We start from the raw sequence: 21,987 nt of genomic DNA, 5'->3' as shown, positions 1-21,987 counted from the left end.
GTCCGACTGCTGTAGCACCTCGTTCTCGTCGCTCTGCTCCTCCATCGTTCTTGCCCTGCAACGCACTGCATCCTCCGTCAACATTAGCCACGTTCTGCAGGCCGCAAGGCTGGGGGTCGATCGCTTCGACCTTCTCTCCGCTTTCCACCTCTTCCCGGCTCTCCGAAAAGCTCGCCAGCTGCTCGAGCGTACGCAAGATATCCTTACAGACCGCCACCTGCCACAAGCTGACTCTCGAGCGGCGGCGTCGCGGTCCTGCCAACCTCATCGCGCCCCCCGCAGACCTGCCACACCGCTACACTCGCCCGGCATGGCGTTCAAGGACGTGCTGCCTCGCATGTCCTCTAGACAGGTCATTGCGACCAGCAAGGGTCAGTGCCAGCTTCTCTAGTGTCTGCAGCGGGCTCCTCGGGACGAGGCAGGCCTGGTGGGGGAGACGTTTGCATCTTCGTGCCGTCAACAGTGGCCGAACTGGGCCGTTCAAGACGATATGCTGACCTCGTAGTCGTCAGGCTGCCTCGCGTATACAATCGCCTTCGTCCTCATCTTCATTCATCCCTTCTCGCGGCTCAACCCGTACCCCGTTACGCTAGTGGGCGCAGTGCTCATCACGATTGCGGGACAACCGGGTCTTGCCGTCGGAGCCTGCTGGGACCAGGCGATCTTCGCCGCGCTTGGTGTCGGGCTAGGAGGCGGAGCTTTCGCTGTGCGCTTCGCACTGCCGCCTGCCGTTTCTCTGACTTACGCTGAATTGCGCTCCGCAGATCCTCGCCAAGCTAGGCCATTCTCGAGTCGCACAAGGCTTCTTATTTGCTGTGATGGTCTACTTCGCCGCGCTCGTCAAAGCGCAGTCGTTGCGTTACTTCGGAATGTCGCTCCTCTTCATTATTCTCGCCTTTTCTGGCATCTACACGTCGGCGTTGTCAGGCGGCATCTTCGTCCCGAAGTACCTCGAAGCATACCTTGCCTCTTGTACGTCCTCCTTGCTCGGCATCAATCCTGCTCGGCATCAAGCTTATCGCCTCGTCCACCCCGTCAAATGTGCAGACTGCTGGGGCTTCGCCATCGTCCTTGTCGTCAACCTCGTCGTCCTGCCACATTCCAGCGAGAAAGAGCTGCGCGAGATTCTGGTCATCTCGTTGGAGCACATATCGACCTTCTCGCACCTGATTGCCAAGACGTATAATCTCGATCTGAGCGACGAGGAGCGCGTCGCGCGCGATGCGCTCAACCAGAGCATCCGGGCCGACATGGGCGTCCTGAATCAGAAGCTGGCTCAGGCTGGGCTCGAGGTGCGTAAGGGCACCGCCGCAGACTCTTGAGACCTCGCTCACGCCTAGCTTTGCCAGATCAATTACTCGCGCTGGTCGATGCAGGACTACTCGCTCATGGTAGCGAAAATCCGCGCGATGCAGCACGGCCTCATCACCTCGTACTCGTCGCTCGTATCGATGGAGCAGTACGACCCCCGCGCGCTCGAGATCATCAAGCAGGAGCTGCACGACACCGCTGCGAGCAAGAGCTTCAACCGCCTGCGTCGTGGCGCCGACCTCTCGTTTGCTGACATTGTCGCCGAGCTTGCCGTCGGCAAGGCAGTATACCACTCGCCTGCGCCGGGCGAGCGGCACTGGGATGACTTCAAGGACGAGCACGACTCGCACGACCTCGAAGCCGGCCGCAACCGCGCGCGCGGCTTCTCGCTATCACGACCCGCTGCACAGCCCGAGTCGATGCAGCAGCGTGTCGCGGCCAAGCTGCGCAAAGAGGTTGCGACGGCGGGGTCTACCCCAACCGTGAGCCGGAGGCCGAGCGTGAGCGGCGCGCCGGACTCGATCGTCAACTCGAGTTTCGCCACAGAGGCGGCGGCTGCGCTTGCTGCTGCGGGAGCCAAGAAGGATCGCAAGTTGGAGGACAAGGTGGCGTTCATGCGGGACTGCGTGAGTCGCGCGCACCGTCCTACGCAGCACCAACGCCTCTGACCGCGATTCTGTCACTACAGTGGAAGACTTTCGAGAACTCGCAGCTCGCGGCGATCCAGAGCATGCTCGCGACGGGTCTGCCCGACGACGACGAGCTCAGGCTCCACCGTCCTGGCCCCTCGATGGCGGAGCAGTACCTTAACCCGCCCGCACGTTTCGACCCGCGGGTCCAGGCTGCTACTACCGCAACTGAAGCGTCGAGCACGGCGCCGAGCTTGGCCAAACGCGCAACCGACGGATCCGGATCAGGCGACGACAAGGAGAAGGCGCCCCCGTCCAGCTACAGCTCGGCTGGTTCCGATACTCTGAGGACCTCCGAAATGATTTGTGGCTCGGCGGTCATGCGTACTTTCGCTTTCCTTGCTGGCATGGGCGCGGTCGTCAATGAACTGGCTTCGTTGTGCGTGTGACTGTCTCTCAGATCCACTGCGTCCTACGCTCACATCAAGTGCCTGCAGGTACGAACATATCGTCCCAAAGGCGGGTGACACGCCACGCCGCAAGAAGCTGCGCTTCCACCTCTTCGAGCGCAAGGCGCAAAAGGCCGCCGCCGCGCCTGGCCCGTCCGACAAGTCCAAGATGACGCTTCGTGAAGCCATCGCTCGCTTGTCAGGCCGTGACTTTGTGCCGCCCACTCGGACGTTCTGGCAGCGCATCGCCCAGCTCGAGAGGCTCGCCCGCTCGCCCGATTCGATCTATGCCGCCAAGACGGCAGCAGCCGTCTCCGTCTACGCCGTCTTCATCCTCGCTCCCTCCCTCACGTCCTTCTTCGTCGACTACGGCTTGACGTCGGGTATCATCACCATCGTTGTTGCGATGAGCCCGACTTTGGGACAAACCCTCCTCACCTTCGTCATCCAGATTCTCGGAACCGGGTTCGGCAGCGTCCTCGGTCTCCTGATCCTGCGAATCTTCCTCGACGTTGGCGGGTACACCTTCAATCCGTATGGCATCGTCTGTCTACTCGCTCTTGGTGCGTCCGCCCTTCCGCTAGTCGGTCATTGCGAACTGACAATCTCTGTGCAGCCGCCTGGCCGCTCTCGGCTATCATCTACGTCAAGCCGCAGTTCTTTGCCGGTGCACTTCTAGCTATGAACGCCGCAGGCGTCCTCATCATCACCCTGTGGACGTACAACGAAGTGCCGGGCCAGATTCGTCCGTTCGATTCGCCCGCATATCGATGTGCGAAGCAGCTCGTCGCCATGTGCATTGCCCTCGCTATTGCCGGCATTGTGTGTCGAACTCTTTCTCACGACACAGCCAGCTATTGACACTTGCGCCTCGTAGTTCCAAATCTTCATCCTGCGCCAACCCGCTCGGCAGAACCTCCGGCAGAAGGTGGCACGCATCAGCTGGTCCTTGAATGCGCTCGCCGTGCTCTTCTCCTACCTCTCAGAGGCGATGATGCCCATGATGTCGGACTCGTCGAAATCGTCGCCGCCTGACTGGGAGGCTGTCGCCGTCGTGCGGCAGGAGCTTGTCGCGCGAGAAGTCGCGATACAGGGCGAGCTGCTTACGCTGATGCCTCTGATGAAGTACGTCTGCCGTGCGTTCGCGATCGCCTGGTAGAGTGACTGACCCATCGCGTCTTTCGCAGGTTTGCCAGCGTCGAGCCGACATTCGGTCAACCGTTCAAGGCGGCCGTCATCGCCCGCGTGATTCGCTCCCATCAGCTCATCCTAGACCGCTTGCGAGAGTCGCGGACCGCCATTGGCACCGAAGGCTTCTCGCCTGAGATCCGGCGCAACTTCTCCGATGTGCTCGTCCCGTATCGCAAGCAGGGAAAGCGAGTCACCCGCGCGCTGTTCTACTTGTACGTTGCCCGCTTGCCTCCCCAAGGAATGGAGACTGACCTTAGCCTCGCTTTGAGTGCAGCACGGCCACGTCGCTATCCACCAAGCAGCCGCTTCCGCCCGACCTGCCGTCGATGGTCGCGACGTCGCGCAACATCCAGCACGACGCGATGGTGCTGAGCCGACGGCTGACCAAGACCGGTGCGCCTTCCTTTGCCTGCTCACGACTCAGATCAATCTCATTCGCTCTCCGTCTTGCAGAGGAAGGTCGGCAAATCCTGTCAAGCCAGGTCTTCCTGCGGTACTGGTTCTTCCTGACTGCGTTCTCCTCGACTGCCTATCTCCTCGAAGGCATGGAGCCGGAGTTGCGCGAATTGTTTGGCACGCAGGAGGATAGCCCTTTCATAGCAGACGCTCTCGCCGATGCGGCCTTCTAGAGCTTCACACGTTGTGTCCTGTATCGAATAGGGTGGTCTGAAGGCCGAGTGTTTGTGCAGTGCATGTGGCTCTACACCTGCTGCTCCGCCTCGGGCACAACCTCCATCTTCTCATCGGTTGTCTTTAGAAGCCGCGCCTCCATTTCCTGCGTGAGGCTCTTCTGGTTGGCAGCGCTTGTGCGTGACTTGAGCACCTCGCGAAGGGCCATGGTGGCGTCTGAATAGAAAGTAAGTCAACGAAAGGCAATGCGGGAGAAAACGCGCAGCAGCTCACAGGTGGATGAACCGAGCGTAAGCTCGACCTGCAGCGCAAGGCTCTCGCCCTCCTTGAGCGGGCCGTCCGTCTCGCTGTACTCACGCGCAGCCGGCTTCGAACGGCCGAGCAGTGCGTCCTCGTCCGACTGGGCAAGGTCTTCGTTTGGCGAAGTCGAGACAAGGAGGCGGTACGAGACGTCCTGCGGAAGGTGGACAATCTTACGGTACGTGCCGCCCTGCATCGCGAAATTGCCATCAGTTGCTCGCCCTTCATCAAAGGCCAAGCAAGAACGGCGCACGAGCGAGTACTCCTTCTGCTTGCGCCACATGTTGTCCGGGTCGATCCCGTCCTCGCGAATAACACGCCTGTACACCTCGCCGAGCTCGCCCGCCGGGTACTGGACGGCGAAGCCAGGCATCGGCAGCACGACGTCGTAAATCGTGTGCTTGTTTGCGGCAATGTCGGCGGCGGTGAGTGCGCGGACCTTGGGCACCTTGGACGTTGCGATGAAGTGCGCAAGTTGCGGGTTGGCGCTCGCAGCATCCGTCGTGGACGCCGCATCGGGCGTAGGCGCAGTCTCGACTTCGCCCTCCACTGCAGGCTCGGCGTCCGCAGCGGCCTCGACCTCGTCGGCGCTGTCGTCGGCGTACACCAAGTCGCCCTCGACCGGCGTCTTTGCGCCAAAAAGCTTGACACGCTCGCTCACCACGCGGTTCCAGATGTACGACTGCCACGCGTGCACGTACATCATGCGCAGGTTCTTCGGGATCTGGTCGCGACATGCGAGATGAGCCGAGCAGCGAAAGGCAGGAGAGGACGAGCGAGACGCACGGTCGAGATAGCACCAAGGTGATTATTCGCATCGCCGCGCTGGTAAGCATCAAGCACTGTAGCACGGGTTCGGTCAGCACAGCTCAAGCTGTTTCGCGAAAGCGAGCGGGACTCACGAGCCCGCTCAGCGACCGCACGCCTCGGCATGACCTTTGCCGCCTCGGCCTTCTTGCCCTCCTTCCACAGCTGCCTCGCCGCGTAGATGTCCTGCTGCTCGCCCTCGCGATCTGAGAGAATGAGCTCGGCCGCGAGTGCCCACTCGCTGCGGAGGAGCGCGAGACCGACCACGTGCGTCGGGACCGGGGCAGTGCCGAACCGCTGCATGCCGTAGTAGTTGATGAAACCGTGCGTCCGAATCGAATCAACGGAGGCATGGAGCGTTGCGATGGATGGCGTCTTGACGTCGCTGTCCGAAGGAGACGGGACGCGTGAGTGGAAGCTCACGACGGCAGTGCCTGTGCCCCAACAACGTACCGCAAAGTCACAACGAACTTGTTTCCCTTGAGCATGCCGAGCTCGAGGGGCGCGTCGCCGTACCCAACGTCGCCAATGCGGATGTTGCGGTCGATCCAGCCTCCGCTCCCGCCCCTCATGCCACCCCTTCCTCCGCGTCCTCCCCTCCCGCCGCGCCCACCGCCACCTCCCCCGCCCGTGCGCGCCGCGCGCCACACGTCGTCGACAGTCTGCATCCTCGCGCCGCGCTTGAGGCTCACGCGCTGCACCGTCACGGCGCGCTTGTCCTTGGTGCCGGCCATGCCGAGGTCGCGCGTCGAGGTGAGGTTGAAGTAGCGCGAGAGGGTCGAGAGCGCGTCGTGTGACTCTTTGTTGACCTTGGAGAGGGTGAAATGCAGGTACGGCGGGAGGGTGGACCAGTCGACTCGCTCTCCTGCGAGGTGATGAGGATTGGTGCATGTCCCGAAAGCTTGAACTCACGCTCTAAACGCTCGCATCTGTGCACTGTGCGTGGCCGATCTTCGGAGACTTACCTCGCTCCCTCTTCGCCCCCTTCTCGCCCTTCTCGCCCTGCCCAGCCCTCTCGCGCTTCTTCTCCCGCGCCGAGTTGTTCGGGTTGGCCCACGCCACTTCGATCGACGGGTCGCCGCCCTCGTTGTCCTTGTGCGCCGAGATGAGCTTCGACGAGAAGGCCTCGCGGAGCGTCTTGTGGAAGGTTCCGCGGAGAGCCTTGTCGGCGATCGGCTGAGCAGAGCACAAGGGCAGTCAGCGCAAGCACATTCATAGTCGCACAGGCAGGACGCACGTCGGTCAAAAAGGTGCGCTTTTCGCCCTTCGTCGAAGGACCGGCCTCGACGAACGCCTTAAAGTCGTCCAGCTTGGCCGGCGATCCCTCGAAGAGCGAGGCCGCGGCAGCAGCGGCTTGTTCCGACCAGAGCGGCGCAGGCTGAAGAAACGAGGCGTCAGTAGCGCCAGAGAATTGCAGATAGACAGGACGTACCGTCTCAACCACCGGCTTCTCCTCTAGCGTCTCGGGACCCGCTGCAGCAGGCTCAGTAGCGGTTGCAGCAGCAATCTCCGCCGTCGACTCTGATGTGGCCGCAGCCGGAAGAGCTGGCTCGTCCTTCTTCGGCTCGTCCTTGGGCTGGTCCCTCCGCTTCTGGCCTGGTCCGTTGATGTCCTGGAGGCGGACGACCTCGCCATCGAGCCCGACCTCGTAGACGAGAAAGTCGGTGAAGCTGTGAGCCACGACGAGTCAGCTCGTCCCGGTGATAGTGTCTCTACGAAGAGAGGTGCTCACCGGTGCTTGATGATTCCCGAGAAGGCCTCCACCTCGGGCGCGATGAACTCTGTCACGCCGACTTCCTCCTCGGTCGCAGCACGCTTGCCGAGAGACCCAGCAAGTACGCCAAAGAGCCCGCTGGCACCGGGCTGAAAGAAGGTCGAGATGAGCGTCGGTCCGCTGGAGCTGCTCGACGGACCCGACTGCTCGTCTGCGGGCGCTGCGCCGTCTGCGTCGAGACGGATGCGCTTGGCTGCAGGCTCGTCTCCCTCGGAAGCCATCCTGCGTCGGTTGCAGTGCCGTCGCGAAAGTGTCGACGCTGATCGGCTCGGACCTTTCAATTTCTGGCTCAGGGGCGGCGCAGTACTCCCGGCCCAAAGGTGGGGCAAACGGCCGTCAGGCACGGCCGACGGACGACCCGCTTTCCTCTCGCGCTGCTCTTGACCGCTCGTGCTGCTGACCTGCGCTCGAGACAGACTCTGATTGAGAAATGGCCAAGACCGTACTCGTCACCGGTGCGCCTCTCTCCCTTCAGCTCGCTCTTCCCGCCGCGCTCACCCCATCCCTCGCGCCGATAACGCCATGCAGGAGCGTCCGGCTTTGTCGCCAGCTACGTGCGTACCGCCGTCAGTGCCCTGAGTACGGCTTGTACTGACATCGAGCGGCCCGGCAGGTCATCGACGCTTTCCTCAACGCAGGCTGGCGCGTTCGCGGAACGGTTCGCTCGCGGGCCAAGGCGCAGCACCTCGTCGACCGGTACCCTGATCACGCCGACAAGTTTGAACTTGTCGAGGTAAAGGACATCGTCACGGGCGAGGGGCTCAAAGAGGCCGTGCAGGGCGTGGATGCCGTTGCACACACCGCCAGTGCGCTTCCTTCCGCTGACAGCCTCTTCCTGCTGGCTATGCTAGCTCCAAGCTCATCTTGCTCATTCGATAGGTCCCTACGCGCTCAGCTACACCGACCCGATCAAGGACTTTATCGACCCGGCCGTCAAGGGCACGCTCAGCGTGCTGCAGGCAGCCAAAGACGCCGGCATCAAGCGCATCGTCGTCACGTCGTCCTTCGCCGCTGTCACCGACATTGCCAAGGGTGGACCTGTATGCTCGTCTACCACGCTTGCAGGAAGGCGCGCATTCTTGACGCATTCTTCGTGCAGTGGCGCGACTACACCTATACCGAGAAGGACTGGAACCCCGCTACGATCGAAGAGGTCCTCCAGGAGGGTCAGACCGGTCCTTTCGTCTACTCGGCATCGAAGAAGCTCGCGGAAGAAGCCGCGCACAAGTATGCCGCCGAGCACGGCCTCGTCCTCTCGGCCATCAACCCGCCCATGATCTACGGCCCGCCGCTGCAAAAGATCGCGAGCCGCAGCGAGGTCAACACGTCGAGCGCAGCCATCTATGCGCTCATCAACGGGCCCGAGGGCCGCGAGGTGCCCTGGAACCGCTTGCCGTTCTTTGCGCACGTCGAGGACGTCGCGCTTGCGCACGTCCGGGCGCTCGAGGTCGAAGACGAGAGCAAGGTTGCGGGTCGGAGGGTACGTTGGCGCTCTGTGCCAGTGCCGCTGCTCAGATTGCTTGAGAAGGTCGTGCAACTCGTCCTGACCTCGGACTTGCTCTTGCCAGTTCATCGTCTATGGTGGCGCATTCACCTGGGAGGAGGTGAGTAGCTCTGCATCAGTGCCGTACGGCGGAGTTGCTGACCCTCTCTGTTGGCAGGCAACGGTTTTCCTTGCGGAGCAGCGGCCGGCACTCAAGTCTCGCCTGCCCGCATTGCCTGCGAGCCCCGAGCAGTACAAGGACCACGGGAAGCCGCTCGCCGTGCTGGCCACGTCGCCGGCGAAGGAAGTGCTCGGGTTCAAGGAGTTCAAGGGGTGGCAGGAGACAGTCCTCGAGACGGTCGATGCCCTTGTCGAGATTGAGAAGAGCTTTGCGTAGAATTCGGGTAGATCCAAAAAAGGGACAACAAGTATTCCGTGGCATCTCTCGAGCAGAAAGGCGGCATCAAATAGAGAGAAGCAGTGTTGGCAACAACAGAAACGTACGGATCAAACAGGACCAAAAAAGACCGACAAGCCTACCACTGCGAAACATCCCTCACCCGCCACCGAGTCCACAGCCCTCGCCACGACCACGCGCTCTGTTCGTCGGCATTTTCGGCGCGCGCGGCCCAGTGCTGCGCTGACTCGTCGCCCGTCTCGCGCGGCCCGGCGCCGGCTGGTCGAGGCGGGGAGATCTGGGCATCGACCGGCGCGGCAGCCGCACCGTTCGGCGCAGTGCCGACAACGCGTCGTCGCCCGCCGGCGCGCCGCGACGCTGCCGACGAGGTGAGGTCGCTGCTCTCGTCGGACGAGAGCGTGCCGGCGTCCTCCCACTCGTCCTCGTCTCCGCCACGCCGCGCACCCACTGCGCCTGCCCCACCATCTCCACCTCCTCCATCATCGTCGCGCTCCTCCTCCTCGAGCCTCGCGCCGCCATCGAGCTCGAACCCGGCCCTCCGCTCCGCCGCGTCCATCTCGGCGCCGCTCCTGACCCTCCCGCGCGCCGCCTGTCTGCGCTCCCCGCGCTCCTTCTTCCCGCGCATCATGAGCGCGCGGATCCCCCACCCGCGGCGCACGTCCTCGGGCAGGCCGGGCGGTTTCGCCGCCTGCGCGATCGCGGCCGCGTCGTGCGCGGTGCGGAGGCGCGTCAGGAACGGCACAAAGAGGTTGACGAGCGGATCGTAGAAGTGATGCGACGACGGGCGCGAGGACGACACGGTCGACGAGTTCGAATCGCTGCGCGAGTTGTGGCCGCCGCCACCGCCGCCATCGCCAGCGCCAGCATCGTCGTCCGCGGGCGAGGGTGCGGCTGCGGACGAGCGCTGCATGTCCTGCAGCTCGATGACCTCGCCCGCCGAAGCCGTGTTGGTGCGCGTGAACCGCCTGCGCAGGCTGCCGACCGCGCTGCGCGCGCCCGTCCCTTCGCCCTCGGCGCCCTCGCCCTGCGCCGCCGCGGCAGCCGCCGCCGCCTCGCGCTTCCGGCGCCTGCGCTCCTCCTTGCGCTTCTTCTTCTCGCGGCGGCGCTCGACGTCCTCGGCCTCGCCGGTCCACATGCCGGCGCCGACCCACCACCAGAAGCCGACCCAGCTCTGCCAGAGGAGGATGCACGTGACGACGCCGGGGAGCCAGCGCATGCGCTCCTCGCGGATCTCGACAAAGTTGACGGCGGTGCCGAGGAGGCCGAGCGCGAGCGCGAGGCCGCCGAACGACGCGGTGCCGCCCTCGGTGCGCCACGCGCGCTGGCGGTTCAGCGTGAGGCCCCAGATGAAGAGCGCCATCGTGTAGAGCAGCGTGAGCGACGAGTTGGCCGTGTTGCGGATCGCGTCGCCGAGATCGTTGACGGCGGGCGAGGCGGCCAGCGACGTGAAGACAAGGCCGGCCGTCGCGACGGCGAGGGGGCCGAGGAGACCAAGGATGAGACGGGCTTCGAGCGCCGAGGGGAAGAGCATCGTGAGGAACTGGATGTGGGTCGAGTGCGTCGCGAGTGCGTTGAGCCCCTGCAGGAGGAGCCAGGCTGCGCGCTGCGGTTGGGACCACGACTTTTTCGGAAACGAAACCTCGACTGCGAGGCAGGATGAAGGTCAGCGGGACCGGCGAAACGCGTGCACCGTAAATAGGGATGGCGCACTGTAGTCGAACATGAAGGGCCAGACCCGGCCGTCGCGATAGAGGTTGTCCATGACGATGTGGAGCTGTGCCGCGAGGTTTGCAAGCGACAGGCCCGTGGCCATGGTCTGGAGGGCATAGTTGGTGCGGTTGAGCGGGGCGTGATAGCGGATGGTGAAGAGGAGGTGGACGAGGAGCATGCTGAGGAGGGTGACGGTGACGCCGAGGACGACGACCTGCATGGGCATGGCATAGGTGAAGGCCGGCAGGGCATCTGCGGGCGGCTCTGGAGGGTGAGGACGGGTGCGATAAATGCGGGAGATGGGGAGGGAGGGGACAGACCTAAAAGCGGATCCTCGAGTGCATCCCTGGCGGCGTCCTGGTTCCCGGCCAGTGCCGAGGCAAAGGCGCTGTGTTGGGACACCATGTGTCAGTCTGCGCTCATCGTGGCTGGGCGAGGGTGCAGGAGAGAGCGGGAGGAGCGGAGGAAGAGGGAGAGAGCGCGAGGCACGCACGAGGTGAGGGCGGGGAGGGCGGCGGTGGCCGTGACATCCGTCTGCGTTGCGAGGTACGACGAGAGCGCGCCCGTGTCGCTCCAGTCGTCGAGAGAGCCTGCCATGCGCCCTTGCGCACCCGTCCCTCGCTTCCTCCCAGACCACCAGAGCAAGCAGAGCCTCGGAGATGCAAGCGACGGCGAGGCGGTGCGGCGCGAGTCTCAGCGGGTGCGTCGGGTGCGTGTGCGGGCCAAGCGTGCCCTTGCTCGCTCCTCTCGCAGCCTGTCTCTGCCAGCAAGGCGTGCGGTTGCCGTCAACCCGCGCGAGGCGGACGACGGCGGTCTCGACCCGGCTCTCGCTGCCTCGCCGCCGTCGTCCGCGCAGGAGCAAAAGCTGGGCGATCTGCAGAGTCCATCTGGGCGCCTCGCAGCCTCCGAGACTCCGGAAAACCCTTCCCAGCGGCGAGAGCCCCGTTGCGAGACCCCGAGCACCGCCTCGTTCCGCGTGTTCTCGCGTCATCTCGCGCCGGTGGCTCAGCTGAGCACGGCGAGGGCCACGCAGGGCACCATGAACGACGCCAGTCCGCCAGGCTACTCGACCGAGGCAGGCTCGGCGGATGCAGGCGCGTCCGCCGTCCTCGTCAACCTCGCGCCGTCGCAAGCCGAGGGCACGTCCTTCCAGCTCGGCTTTCTCGGACACGGGCCCGCCTTTGTCGCCGGCGAAGTGCAGGTCAAGTACGCTGCAGGAGATGCAGACGCGCGCCCGCACTGCACGCGCCTCGAGGTGTCGTTCAAGGGCGTCGAACGCGCGCACGGAGCGACAGACCCTATCGACCTCTTCGAGCAGCGCCAGATCCTCTGGGGCGAGGGCGCACAGGGCACGAGCGCAGCAGCCGCAGCGGGCAGCGCAGCCGCGTTCCCGCCGAGCGCGTCGCCGTTCAAGCTTGAACTCACGCCCGACCTCCCCGTCTGCATCCACGCGCCCGCTGCGTCCGGCCTCGACTACACCCTGACCGCCACGCTCTTCTTCTCCGACCCTGCGACCGTCCCCATCGTCCGCTGCGCGCCCGTTCATCTCGTGCGTACCTCGCCGCCGGGCGCCCTGCTTGCCGGCAGCACGATTGCGTCGTCTTCCGCCTCTCCACCCTCGGCAACACCGCGCACCGTCTCGACCACGTCGCCCCTCGCCTTCTCCTTCCGCCTCCCTCGCACCGCCTTCCGCCGGAGCGAGCCCATCGAGCTCATGACGCGGATCGAGGTGCCCGACGCGAAAGCCGTCGGCGAGGGTCTCCGCCTGCGCACCGTCTCAGCCGAGCTGGTCCGCACCATCACGGTCGCCAAGCTCGTAGAGCCTTCTCGGCCAGCGGTGGAAGCAGACGAGATCGAAGAGCTGCCTCCCGCTCCGCGAGGCCCGGCTGTGAACGAGCCGCAGGAACTACGAACGGTCCTCGCGCACTCGGGCAAGTCGGCGCGCTTCTCGTCCTCGAGGCCTATCGTCATTCGTCTCGTGCTTCATCCCCCGACCGACCCTTCCTGCGAGTCGATCACGCAGGTGCGCACATCCGACCCGTGTCTTTCGCCGCGCACCTGGAGTTGACGTCCCTCTCATTGCAGTCCACCATCCTTCATACGGTCTCTTTCGCCGTCGTCGTCACCATCGGTCTCGTGAACGTCGCCACTCCCGCCTCGGCCGCGACCACGCCCCCGCCCGAAGCGCAGCTCTCGCAGCAAGTCTTCATCGTACCGGACACGCCCTCGATCCGCTCCGACAAGCAGAAGGAGGTTGTGCGCGACTCGGTCCCCGACGCACTCGCCGGCGCACCCAGCGGGCCGTGGCTGCAGACGGATGCACCCGTCCCGACGTACGTCGAGAACTCGGAGCACGATTCCGGCGAGCCCGCCGCGTCTGGCTCTGGGTGGTCGCTCGAGTCACCGCCCGCTCTCGTCGCCGGGGGACCAGACGAGGTGCCCTACGCGACGAGCTACCCGACGGACGGGTACGAAGAGGAGTACGACGGGTACGAGGAGCTGTCCCTCCCGGCGACGCTCTCGACGCGCCTCCCGCCGCCGGGCATCTACGACGACGTGAGCCCGCCGTCCGCGGGCGAGCCGTCGAGCGCGATGGGCCTCGAGCTCGCGACCGCGATGGGCGGCGTGATTGACGAGTCGGACGACGGCGAGACGCCCCCGCCGGACGACTTTGCCGCGTACCGCTCGCGAATTGGCGCGGTTGCCGACGCGGCCGATTCGCCGCCGCCTCCATTGCTACATTCGCGAGGTGAGGGCAGCGAAGCCGAGACGCCTCCGCCGCACATCGACTTTCCCCCGCTGCACGCCGGGTCCGCTCACCTCCCGTCGACACCTCCACCGGGCCCCGACATGCACGCCACAGCAGCGTCGGGACCCGGCGAGACACCGCCGCCAGGGATCGACTATCCACACGCGGCGTCCTCGCCCCCTCCCCCGGCGCACCTCCCGCCTCCGTACTTTGGCGCGCCGAGCCCGGCCCCGTCTTCTTCCGCACCCGCCCTCCCGCCGCCTCCGCCGCCAGCTTCCCCTCCCCCGCCGCTCCTTCCAGACCTGCACGACTTCGCCTACCCTGCGCGCGCATCGCCGGCCCCGTCCTCGCGCACCGCGTCGGCCGACCGCGGGCGGAGGGACAGCTTCGGCCCGGCGCTCCAGGACGAGCTGGACGCGCGGGAGTATGCGTCGAGGCAGACGAGTCGGAGCGGCGAGGGCCGGGTGCGCGGGAGCGTGCGGGACGGGGATGGGTCCTCGGCTGAGGTGGGAGCGCGGGACGAGCAGAACGAGGGCCAAGAACACGAGGTCGAAGACGAGAACGAGGGCCGCCCGCCGCCGTATGATCAGGGAGAGGAGCACGGGCGGATCGAGCTGGTCAGGTTTGGGGTCAACAGGAGGGGCGAGTTGGTGCTGTAGGAACGCGCTCCGTCCGAGTAGGATCATTCGCTTGTTGTCTCTCATCTTCGCAGTGCATCTCGTTGTACAGTCTCGCACGCAAGAAGGTCCGAGGAATGCGAGATGCGTTGTGTGAGGCTCGTCTACCAGTCTCCCCGCCGTGCGCGCATTTCACTGTGCGCCCTCCGTGCCAGCAACGCTGCCTCCTTCGCGAGCCTGCAGAAGAGGAAATCTCTCGAGTCAGCACATGATGAGGCGGACAAGGAGAGCGCGACGCACCTCTCCTGCTTTGCACGCAGGCCGTCCTTGCCGGCCATGCCGAGCACGCCGGCAATGAGCTCGACCGCGCGCGGGCTGTCGTCGTTGGCCGGGATCGCGTACGTGACGCTGCGCGGGTCGAGGTCCGTGTCGATGATGCCGATCGTCGGGATCTCGTTGGCCGTCGCCTCGCGGAGCGCGTGCCGGTTGAGCGTCGGCGAGAGGAGCACGAGCAGGTCGGGCTTGAACGACATGGGCGTCGCGCGCGGGCCGGCCGAACGCCCGCCCTCGGCAGCTTGTGCCGACTGCGGGATCTCGCACCAGCCAAAGACCTCCTTTGCGTTCGAGATGGTGCCGGGGAGCCACTTTGTCACGCCAAAGCCATTCTCGCCGAGGCGCTTGGCGTTCTCCCACACGGCGCGCTCGGCACCCTTCAAGCTGCCGACAAAGAGGACCTTGCCGTCGCGCTCGACGACGCCCTTGACGATCTGGGCGGCGCGGCGGAGGGCGGGGAGGGTCTGGCGGAGGTCGATGTACGAGATGCCGGTGCGGGTGCCGTACACGAGCGGGAGGGCGGCGCGGTGCGTGTGCGCGGGCGAGTGGCCGAGGTGGGCACCCGCGGCGACGAGGTGCGACGTCGTGACGGCCGGAGGAGCGGGAGGGCGGTGCAGCGAGTGGTGCGGCTGGAACACCGTGTCGCGGTTCTGCGTCGAGCCCAGCTGCGTGAATGCGTCCGCTGTAGTTGGAAGAGAGCCGCGTCAGCCCGATACTCCTAAGGATGCACCGCCCGGCATCTTCGCGGTCGCCCGGGAAAAAGCACGGGGCGGTCGTGTGAGGAGCGAGACGCACCAGTGTAGCGCTCTGCCCTGCGCTGCTGAACCTTGGCAAGCATAGACTGGTAGGCGTCCTCCTGTGCGCGCTGCCTGGAGGACGAGGGCTGTGAGGGCGCGGGCGAGGCGGACGCGGGAGGAGGAGGAGGAGCGGCGCTCGTCGAAGCGGCGCGGCAAGCGTGTGCGCGGATGGCCTGCGAGGCTGTTCGTGCGGCGGGCACTCGCGCAGACACCATCGCGGCAGCTCGAGCGGGGGGACGAGGACGACGCTGCTCTCGCTTGTGCGCTCCTCCGCGACCTCTGCTTCCCGCCAAGTTGCGAACCCTCGCCCAGCAAGCTTGTGTGCTACGCGAAGGTCGCTACAGATTGCTACATATCTTTCTGGCTGAGTCTCGAATCCTACCGAGGCTTGCGCAGCCGCCCTCGCCTCGATGTCTTCTTGCTCCATGACCTGTCCGCACGACTGGCTGCTACACAGCTCTGACCTGCCTGCAATCGCTGTTGCTGACGTCGTGTGTGCCTTGATCTGGTCACGATTTAGCTGCCGCCCATGTCGAACTCTTGCGCCCGTGCTGGACTTTCTTTCGCTTCTGTTCGCTGAGACGTCCGCCATGCTACTCCAGCGACCCCGCCGTCCATTCGAGATGCGCGTGGCTCGGAGTGGGGCGAAGAGCGCGACGACGCGGCTCGGTCTCGCACTCGAACAATTCAACGAGCTGCACTGCGGATGTCCCGATGTACGCTTCGGCGCGGTCGAGCGGCCTTGCGCGCGCCGCTCGCAGCAGCGCGACGGCAGACGAGACGAGCCGCACCAAGCTCGTCAATGTAGCGGCAGCGGCGTTGACCGAGTCTAATGCGAGTGCTGCATTTGGCGGCGAACAGGTCACCGAGCTCTTCCGGCTCGCACAGAATCCAGGTCGTCAACAGACGCAAACGAACGACGCTCGCTCGACTCGGTGGAGGGCGTCTGACGCAACCGGCGGACCTGGCGCTATATTGGCGGTCAACTGAATGGCGGCGATGATCGCCTCGCGCTCATCCAACCAGACCTCTCGACAGAAATGTTGCTCGAAGGTCAAGTGAACAACATGCATTTTGTAGTTTCTCTACATGCAGTCCCTGTGCTGGATCTCGTCACAGAGAGCGCCGCGGAGAGAGGCGGACTTAGGGCGGGGAGGGCCGCTCGCCTCGCCCGCCGCACTCGCGAGCGCTCACCTTCACCGCCCCGCCCGCGAGCAGCTCGAGCGAGACTGCGAGCAGCTCAGCAGCGCACAGCACAGCCTAACACACACCCCTGCACCCCCGCTAGCCCGCCCCCGCCGAGTGTGCGCGCGCTTGTCTCCTCATCACCGCTCGCATCCACTCGACCGCTTCCTCCGCGCCGCCGCCTGCACTTGCCGAGCGTGCGAACATGTCCAACTGGCAGGCAGATCCCCTCCACCCCATCGCCGTCCTCGGTGCGCCCGTTCTCCCCGGAGTGAAAGTGATGCACCCTCACTGACGCCCCCCTCCCCCTTGCCCCTCCGTCCCCGCCCTCTCGTCGCCGCGCACGCGCTTGCACAGTCGACGAGCTGAGGGCAGAGGACGTCACTCTTCGTCTCAACGCCATCCACCGCATCTCGACCATCTGCATCGCCCTCGGCCCCGAGCGCACTCGCTCTGAACTCCTCCCCTTCCTCCAGGAGTCGCTCGACGACGACGACGAGATCCTCCTCGCCCTCGCAGAGGAGCTCGGCGCACCCTTTGTCGAGTACGTCGGCGGGCCCGAGTACGGCCATGTCATCCTCCCGCTCCTCGAGCACCTCGCCAGCGTCGAGGAGACGCTCGTTCGCGAGAAGGCGAGCCAGTCGGCAAACCAGGTCTGCGGCCTCCTGTCGCAGGACCAGGTCGACGAGCATTTTGTCCCGCTCGTCCGCCGCCTCTCGACCGGCGAGTGGTTCACCTCGCGCACGTCGGCCACGGCGCTCTACGCCGCCGCGTACCCCAAGGCGACCGAGGGCGTCCGCGCCGAGCTCATCGCCATGTACTCCAAGCTCTGCGACGACGACACGCCCATGACGCGGCGAGCGGCGGCCAAGGAGCTCGGCGGCTTCGCCAAGCAGCTCTCGCATGACGAGCTCGTCAAGGACCTCCTCCCCGCCTTCCGCAAGCTCTCGACCGACGACCAGGACTCGGTCCGCCTCCTCACCGTCGACGCCATGATCGCCATCGCCGAGGCGCTCAGCGAGGACGAGTGCAAGAACCTCCTCGGCGGCACGATGAAGTCGCTCGTGCAGGACCGGAGCTGGCGCGTGCGGTACATGGTCGCGGACCACTTTGTCCAGCTCGCAAAGGCCGCGGGGCAGGACATTGTCCGCGAGGAGCTCGTCACGGCGTTCGTTGCCCTGCTCAAGGACAACGAGGCGGAGGTGCGGACGGCTGCGGCGGGCCAGATTCCCGGTGCGTTCTGTCTACAGACCGATCTCTTCCGCTAGCGCTGACGACGTCTCTGTAGGTTTCGCTGAGCTCATCGACCGCGAGTCGGTTCTCGCCCGCATCCTTCCCTGCATCCGCGACCTCTCGACCGACCAGTCGCAGCACGTCCGTGCCGCGCTCGGCAGCCAGATCTCGGGTCTCGCGCCCCAGCTCGGCAAGGACGCGACGATCGAGCACCTCCTTCCGCTCTTCCTCCAGCTCCTCAAGGACGAGTTCCCCGAGGTCCGCCTCAACATCATCTCGAAGCTCGAGGTCGTCAACGACGTGATCGGCATCGAGCTCCTGTCCAAGGCGCTTCTTCCCGCAATTGTCGAGCTCGCCGAGGACAAGCAGTGGCGTGTGCGGCAAGCGATCATCGAGTACATCCCGCTCCTGGCCAAGCAGCTCGGCGTCCAGTTCTTCGACGACCAGCTCGCCAACCTGTGCATGGGCTGGCTCGGCGACCCCGTCTTCTCGATCCGCGAGGCGGCGACGATCAACCTCCGCAAGCTGACCGAGGTCTTTGGCGTCGACTGGGCCAAGGAGACCATCATCCCGCGGGTCACCGAGATGGGCCAGAACGTCAACTACCTCTACCGCATGACCACCGTCTTTGCCATCACTGTGCGTTGATGCGTGCGAGCTTTCGGCAACCTGTACTCACCGTCTCTTCCCCACAGACCATGGCACCTGCGCTCGACGTCGACTCGATCCGCTCCTCCATCCTCCCCACCGTCGTCACTCTCTCCGAGGACCGCATCCCCAACATCCGCTTCAACGTCGCCAAGGCTTTCGAGGTGCTCTCGAGCACGCTCGCATCGCAGGAGGGCGGGCCCGAACTCGTCTCGAGCGAAATCATCCCCGCCGTCGACAAGCTCCGGACCGACACGGACGCCGACGTGCGCTTCTTTGCCGAGAAGGCTGCAGAGAAGGCGAGACAGGTCGCGACGGGCGAGTCGCAGAGCGAGGAGGTTGCCATGACGGACGACTAGGCCCCTCCGTCTTGCCGTCCTCCTCCCTTCTTCGCCCTCCGTCTCCTCCGCATCCCTGTGTGTGTGTCGTATCGCCTTCATCGTCGACCTCTCTCTGCAGCGTTTCGTCCCAAACGCCTCGCGCGCTATACCTCTGAGCGTTTGACCCCCACTTGTCTCTCCTTCGTTCCGCCGTCTTCCCCTCCTTCCTTCTTCTCCTTGCCTAGTGCCGCTGCTTCGAAGGCTGCTGTGAATTACGAATAAAAGACTGCTGTACCCACTCACGCTCGGTCGCGTTCGCCCGCAACCTGCGAGACCGCGAGCCGGCTTCGTTCGCTTCGTTCCGACCCCGTCGCCATGTTTGCAACCTCTCGTACTGCTAGGAGATGACGGACATTGCGACTCCTACTTCATTCAACCTTCCTCGCGGGTCAACGCTTGTTCAAGACGTCGACGAGGAGGTGCCTCGCGTCCAAACTCGCCAGAGACTGATGAACGAGCGCTGACCCTCGTCGCTCGCGCCAGATCTTCCTGCTGTACACTCGCAAGCTGCAGGTCTCTTCATCGGGCTCTGGCAGCGCAGCATCCGACGAACAGGCTGGAGACAAGGGCGGACTCGGCTTTCACTCGTCGACGCAGGAGATCCTGCCCGTCTCGCTTACGATCCGGGACCCGCTCGCGGCCCAGTCGACTTCGAACGAGCGATTAAGTTCGAAAGGCGCTCGCGGCAAGGGCAAGAAAGGCCAGAAAAAGGACGAGGTGGTCGTTCAAGTCGATGTGCACCAAGCGCTCGACGCTCTCCGGAACCGCAAGGGCGATACGGGTGCGTGGTGGCCGGCAGAAGTCCTGTAGCGCCGCATCTGACGCATATCACATCGTAGGCTCGGTTGTATGGCGCCTCAGGTCTGCTTCCATTCACTTTGTCTCGCTTGAACGGCTTGTGGACACGCCTTGACACGCCCGCCTGCAGCCTCAACCTCGCGCAGTACCTCCTACAGCAGCACCACTTCCCGTCGCCGGCGTGCCCGGCCCTCTTGCCCGACCTCTCGACGTCGACCATCCTCGAACTCGGGTCCGGCACCGGGTTCCTCGGCGTCGCTCTGCGGTCCATCTGGCAGGGCAGCTCGAGCTCGCCTGCGCGCGGCCGGTGGATCTTCAGCGATCAGCTCGTCAACCTCCCGCTCGTGATGCGCAATCTGCGCGGCAACGGCGTGCTCCCTGCCGCGTCCGACTCTGCACGCACGGCGTCGCGCCGAAACCCAAGTACAAGCGGCGGCGACGTCGCGACCGTCGAAGTCCTCGAGCTGGATTGGCTCGCCGAGGCAGCCGCATGGGATGCCAATTCGCACTCGCTCCATGCGTCCGGGTTCGCACCGCTCTCCTCGTCCCCCTCTTCGCGCCGCCCCTCGGCGCTCGAAACCCCACCCGACCTGATCCTCGCAGTGGACTGCATCTACAACCCGTCGCTGTCCGCGCCGCTCGCCAAGACGATCCTGCGCCACGCGGGCGCGAATACGGTCGTCGTTGTCGCGAGCGAGCTCCGGGACGAAGAGCCGCTCGAGGAGTTCTTGCGCGCGTGGCAGGAGCTCGGCAGCGAGGAGCAAGGGTGGAGGATTGCGAGAGTCGGGTGGGATGACGAAGCGGAGAAGGTGCAGGCGGGGAAGTTGGCGAGCTCGCAGTTCGTAGTCTGGGTCGGGCGGCAGGAGCAGCTGGAACGCGACAAGTCATAAAGCCTCTTTCACACGAAATGTCAAGCAGAGATGGTGTGCAAAGCGAGGTGTATTACCGGCTCCAGCTGTAACTATAAGGAGTCGAGGTGGGATCTACTGCTGCTGCGCGCCCTCGTCGTCGCCAAAGAGCCTCTCGACATCTTCCCTGCTCTCGACCTTGATCGACCTCGGGCTGTCGCTTGCGGTCGCCCCCTCGCCCGCATGCCTCGCCTCGAACGCCGTCAACGCGGCCGACAACTCGTCCATCTGTCCTCCGGCAGCGTCACTCCCTCCGCCAGGCGTGCGCAGCAAGCCGAGCGGCGTGCCCAGAGGCGAGCCCGCGGCCGAGCGGCCGAGCGAGCGGCGGAGGACCGAGCCCGCCTCGCTCGCGGCGCTGTCGTTGGCGCGGCGCAGCGCCGACGTCGGGGTCTGCGGCGTCGGCGGGTTCGGCGACGCGAGGGCCGAGGCGCGGAAGGGCGACGAGGTGGACGTGTTGCGCAGGCGAGACTGGGCCGCGGCGGGCGAGCCGAGCGGCGAGGCGGAGAAGGGCGAGGGGGACGGGCGCGTTTTGGGCGACGAGCGCGCCGGCGTGCTCAGCGAGCCGAGGGACGAGGCGGCGCGGACGGGGACGGGGCGAGCGGGGGAGGACGAGTGGAGCGGGCCGACGGTGGCGGAGGGAGCGAGGGACGAGAGCGAGTTGAGCGTGCGGAACGAGTCGATGATGTTGTAGCACAAGAGGAGGAGGAGGAGCGTCTCTGCGGGTGCAAACATGGTCAGCGAACATTGGCAGATCGGCGCATGCAGAAGCGGGACTCACCGCAGACGTGGAGGGGAGTGTCGAGTTGCGGTGCAGCCGCGACGAGGTGACCCGCAGCGAACCTGCGAAAGCGGCGTCAGCTGCGTTTTACGAGCAGAGGCAAATCTGTACGCACCTGTAGAGGGTGGTCCGGCTCGACACCCACCACGCAACCAGCAGCACGGCGTTGACCCGCAGCCGTCGCGCCGCCTCTCCCCTCCCGAGCGGCATGACCTCGAGCTTCTTCTTTGCCTCCTGCATCGCACCACCAGCGTGGCTGAGCTTATCCTGCACGGCGTGGACAGCTGTCGAGGACTTTGCTAGGGCCGACTGCACCGACTGGGGAGTCGAGAGGTGCGGGAGGTGCAGCTTGCTCGCCGGCGTGTGCACCTGCTGCTGCGGTTGTTGCGGCTGCACTTGCCCTCCGCTCTGCGCATCACCTCGCGGAGGTGTCGCGACGGCCCCGCCGCCGAGGCCATACTGCCCGCTGCTGTTGGCGGCGGCAGTGCGCAGGAGCGAGGGCGAGCTGTACGACCTCGGCGGGGTTGCGAAGCCCTGAATGCGGCTGACGGGCGCAGACGAGTGCGCGGGCGAGAAGCGCACGGCCTTGATCGCGCCCGACGCGGCCGATGCGAGCGGCGCGGCGGTGGTCGAGCGGACGGGTACGTTGTGCGGGTTGAAGGAGAGGGGCTGGACGGCAACGGTCCCGCCGGTGAGGGCGGGCGGAGCACCACTCGAGGGAGCGAGAGACTGGGCGAGCTGTGCCTTGCTCAGAAGCGCGCTCGATGACAAGGGCGAGCGGCGGTCGAGGGGAGAGGGCGTGTGGAGGATCGACGTCGACGCGCCGTAGGACCGGTCCATCTTGCGGGATCTTGACGAG

The 21,987-nt window shown here is 65.4% G+C and overlaps 9 protein-coding genes across 9 annotated transcripts; 5 read left to right on the top strand and 4 right to left on the bottom strand.

Annotated features, from left to right (window-relative positions):
- Positions 1-310: 310 nt before the first annotated feature.
- Positions 311-4,209, top strand: JCM10292_004539 (uncharacterized protein; the record flags this gene model as incomplete). Its single annotated transcript, XM_076645874.1, has 12 exons — positions 311-371; positions 513-706; positions 765-972; positions 1,048-1,292; positions 1,350-1,937; positions 2,000-2,379; positions 2,438-2,952; positions 3,006-3,211; positions 3,267-3,514; positions 3,577-3,792; positions 3,855-3,973; positions 4,034-4,209. The coding sequence occupies 12 exons, from the start codon at positions 311-313 to the stop codon at positions 4,207-4,209; spliced, it is 3,156 nt and encodes a 1,051-aa protein (XP_076508744.1).
- A 71-nt stretch (positions 4,210-4,280) lies between these two features.
- Positions 4,281-7,312, bottom strand: PUS7 (pseudouridine synthase PUS7; the record flags this gene model as incomplete). Its single annotated transcript, XM_076645873.1, has 10 exons — positions 4,281-4,426; positions 4,484-4,700; positions 4,764-5,234; positions 5,297-5,352; positions 5,413-5,702; positions 5,771-6,182; positions 6,283-6,493; positions 6,555-6,695; positions 6,750-6,987; positions 7,050-7,312. 10 exons carry the CDS (start codon positions 7,310-7,312, stop codon positions 4,281-4,283), a joined length of 2,445 nt encoding a protein of 814 aa, XP_076508743.1.
- Positions 7,313-7,521: 209 nt separating this feature from the next.
- JCM10292_004537 (uncharacterized protein) lies at positions 7,522-8,971 on the top strand (the record flags this gene model as incomplete). Its single annotated transcript, XM_076645872.1, has 7 exons — positions 7,522-7,546; positions 7,620-7,645; positions 7,705-7,897; positions 7,971-8,131; positions 8,191-8,571; positions 8,660-8,695; positions 8,753-8,971. The coding sequence occupies 7 exons, from the start codon at positions 7,522-7,524 to the stop codon at positions 8,969-8,971; spliced, it is 1,041 nt and encodes a 346-aa protein (XP_076508742.1).
- A 139-nt stretch (positions 8,972-9,110) lies between these two features.
- Positions 9,111-11,299, bottom strand: JCM10292_004536 (uncharacterized protein; the record flags this gene model as incomplete). The annotated part of the gene is made up of 4 exons (XM_076645871.1): positions 9,111-10,636; positions 10,703-10,954; positions 11,023-11,090; positions 11,196-11,299. The coding sequence occupies 4 exons, from the start codon at positions 11,297-11,299 to the stop codon at positions 9,111-9,113; spliced, it is 1,950 nt and encodes a 649-aa protein (XP_076508741.1).
- A 442-nt stretch (positions 11,300-11,741) lies between these two features.
- Positions 11,742-14,110, top strand: JCM10292_004535 (uncharacterized protein; the record flags this gene model as incomplete). The annotated part of the gene is made up of 2 exons (XM_076645870.1): positions 11,742-12,725; positions 12,788-14,110. 2 exons carry the CDS (start codon positions 11,742-11,744, stop codon positions 14,108-14,110), a joined length of 2,307 nt encoding a protein of 768 aa, XP_076508740.1.
- Positions 14,111-14,232: 122 nt separating this feature from the next.
- MRP4 (mitochondrial 37S ribosomal protein uS2m MRP4) lies at positions 14,233-15,413 on the bottom strand (the record flags this gene model as incomplete). The annotated part of the gene is made up of 3 exons (XM_076645869.1): positions 14,233-14,305; positions 14,369-15,083; positions 15,197-15,413. The coding sequence occupies 3 exons, from the start codon at positions 15,411-15,413 to the stop codon at positions 14,233-14,235; spliced, it is 1,005 nt and encodes a 334-aa protein (XP_076508739.1).
- A 1,175-nt stretch (positions 15,414-16,588) lies between these two features.
- TPD3 (protein phosphatase 2A structural subunit TPD3) lies at positions 16,589-18,623 on the top strand (the record flags this gene model as incomplete). Its single annotated transcript, XM_076645868.1, has 4 exons — positions 16,589-16,634; positions 16,741-17,616; positions 17,672-18,255; positions 18,312-18,623. 4 exons carry the CDS (start codon positions 16,589-16,591, stop codon positions 18,621-18,623), a joined length of 1,818 nt encoding a protein of 605 aa, XP_076508738.1.
- A 365-nt stretch (positions 18,624-18,988) lies between these two features.
- Positions 18,989-20,332, top strand: JCM10292_004532 (uncharacterized protein; the record flags this gene model as incomplete). Its single annotated transcript, XM_076645867.1, has 4 exons — positions 18,989-19,063; positions 19,128-19,425; positions 19,484-19,505; positions 19,573-20,332. 4 exons carry the CDS (start codon positions 18,989-18,991, stop codon positions 20,330-20,332), a joined length of 1,155 nt encoding a protein of 384 aa, XP_076508737.1.
- A 93-nt stretch (positions 20,333-20,425) lies between these two features.
- JCM10292_004531 (uncharacterized protein) lies at positions 20,426-21,968 on the bottom strand (the record flags this gene model as incomplete). The annotated part of the gene is made up of 3 exons (XM_076645866.1): positions 20,426-21,066; positions 21,129-21,190; positions 21,244-21,968. The coding sequence occupies 3 exons, from the start codon at positions 21,966-21,968 to the stop codon at positions 20,426-20,428; spliced, it is 1,428 nt and encodes a 475-aa protein (XP_076508736.1).
- Between the last annotated feature and the right edge of the window lie 19 nt (positions 21,969-21,987).

The sequence above is a fragment of the Rhodotorula paludigena genome (genome assembly GCF_050403205.1).
Source record: "Rhodotorula paludigena JCM10292 DNA, Rt_paludigena_JCM10292v1_ctg2, whole genome shotgun sequence".
In the NCBI taxonomy this organism is placed as follows: domain Eukaryota; kingdom Fungi; phylum Basidiomycota; class Microbotryomycetes; order Sporidiobolales; family Sporidiobolaceae; genus Rhodotorula; species Rhodotorula paludigena.
This window is presented reverse-complemented; position numbering and strand designations above follow the sequence as displayed.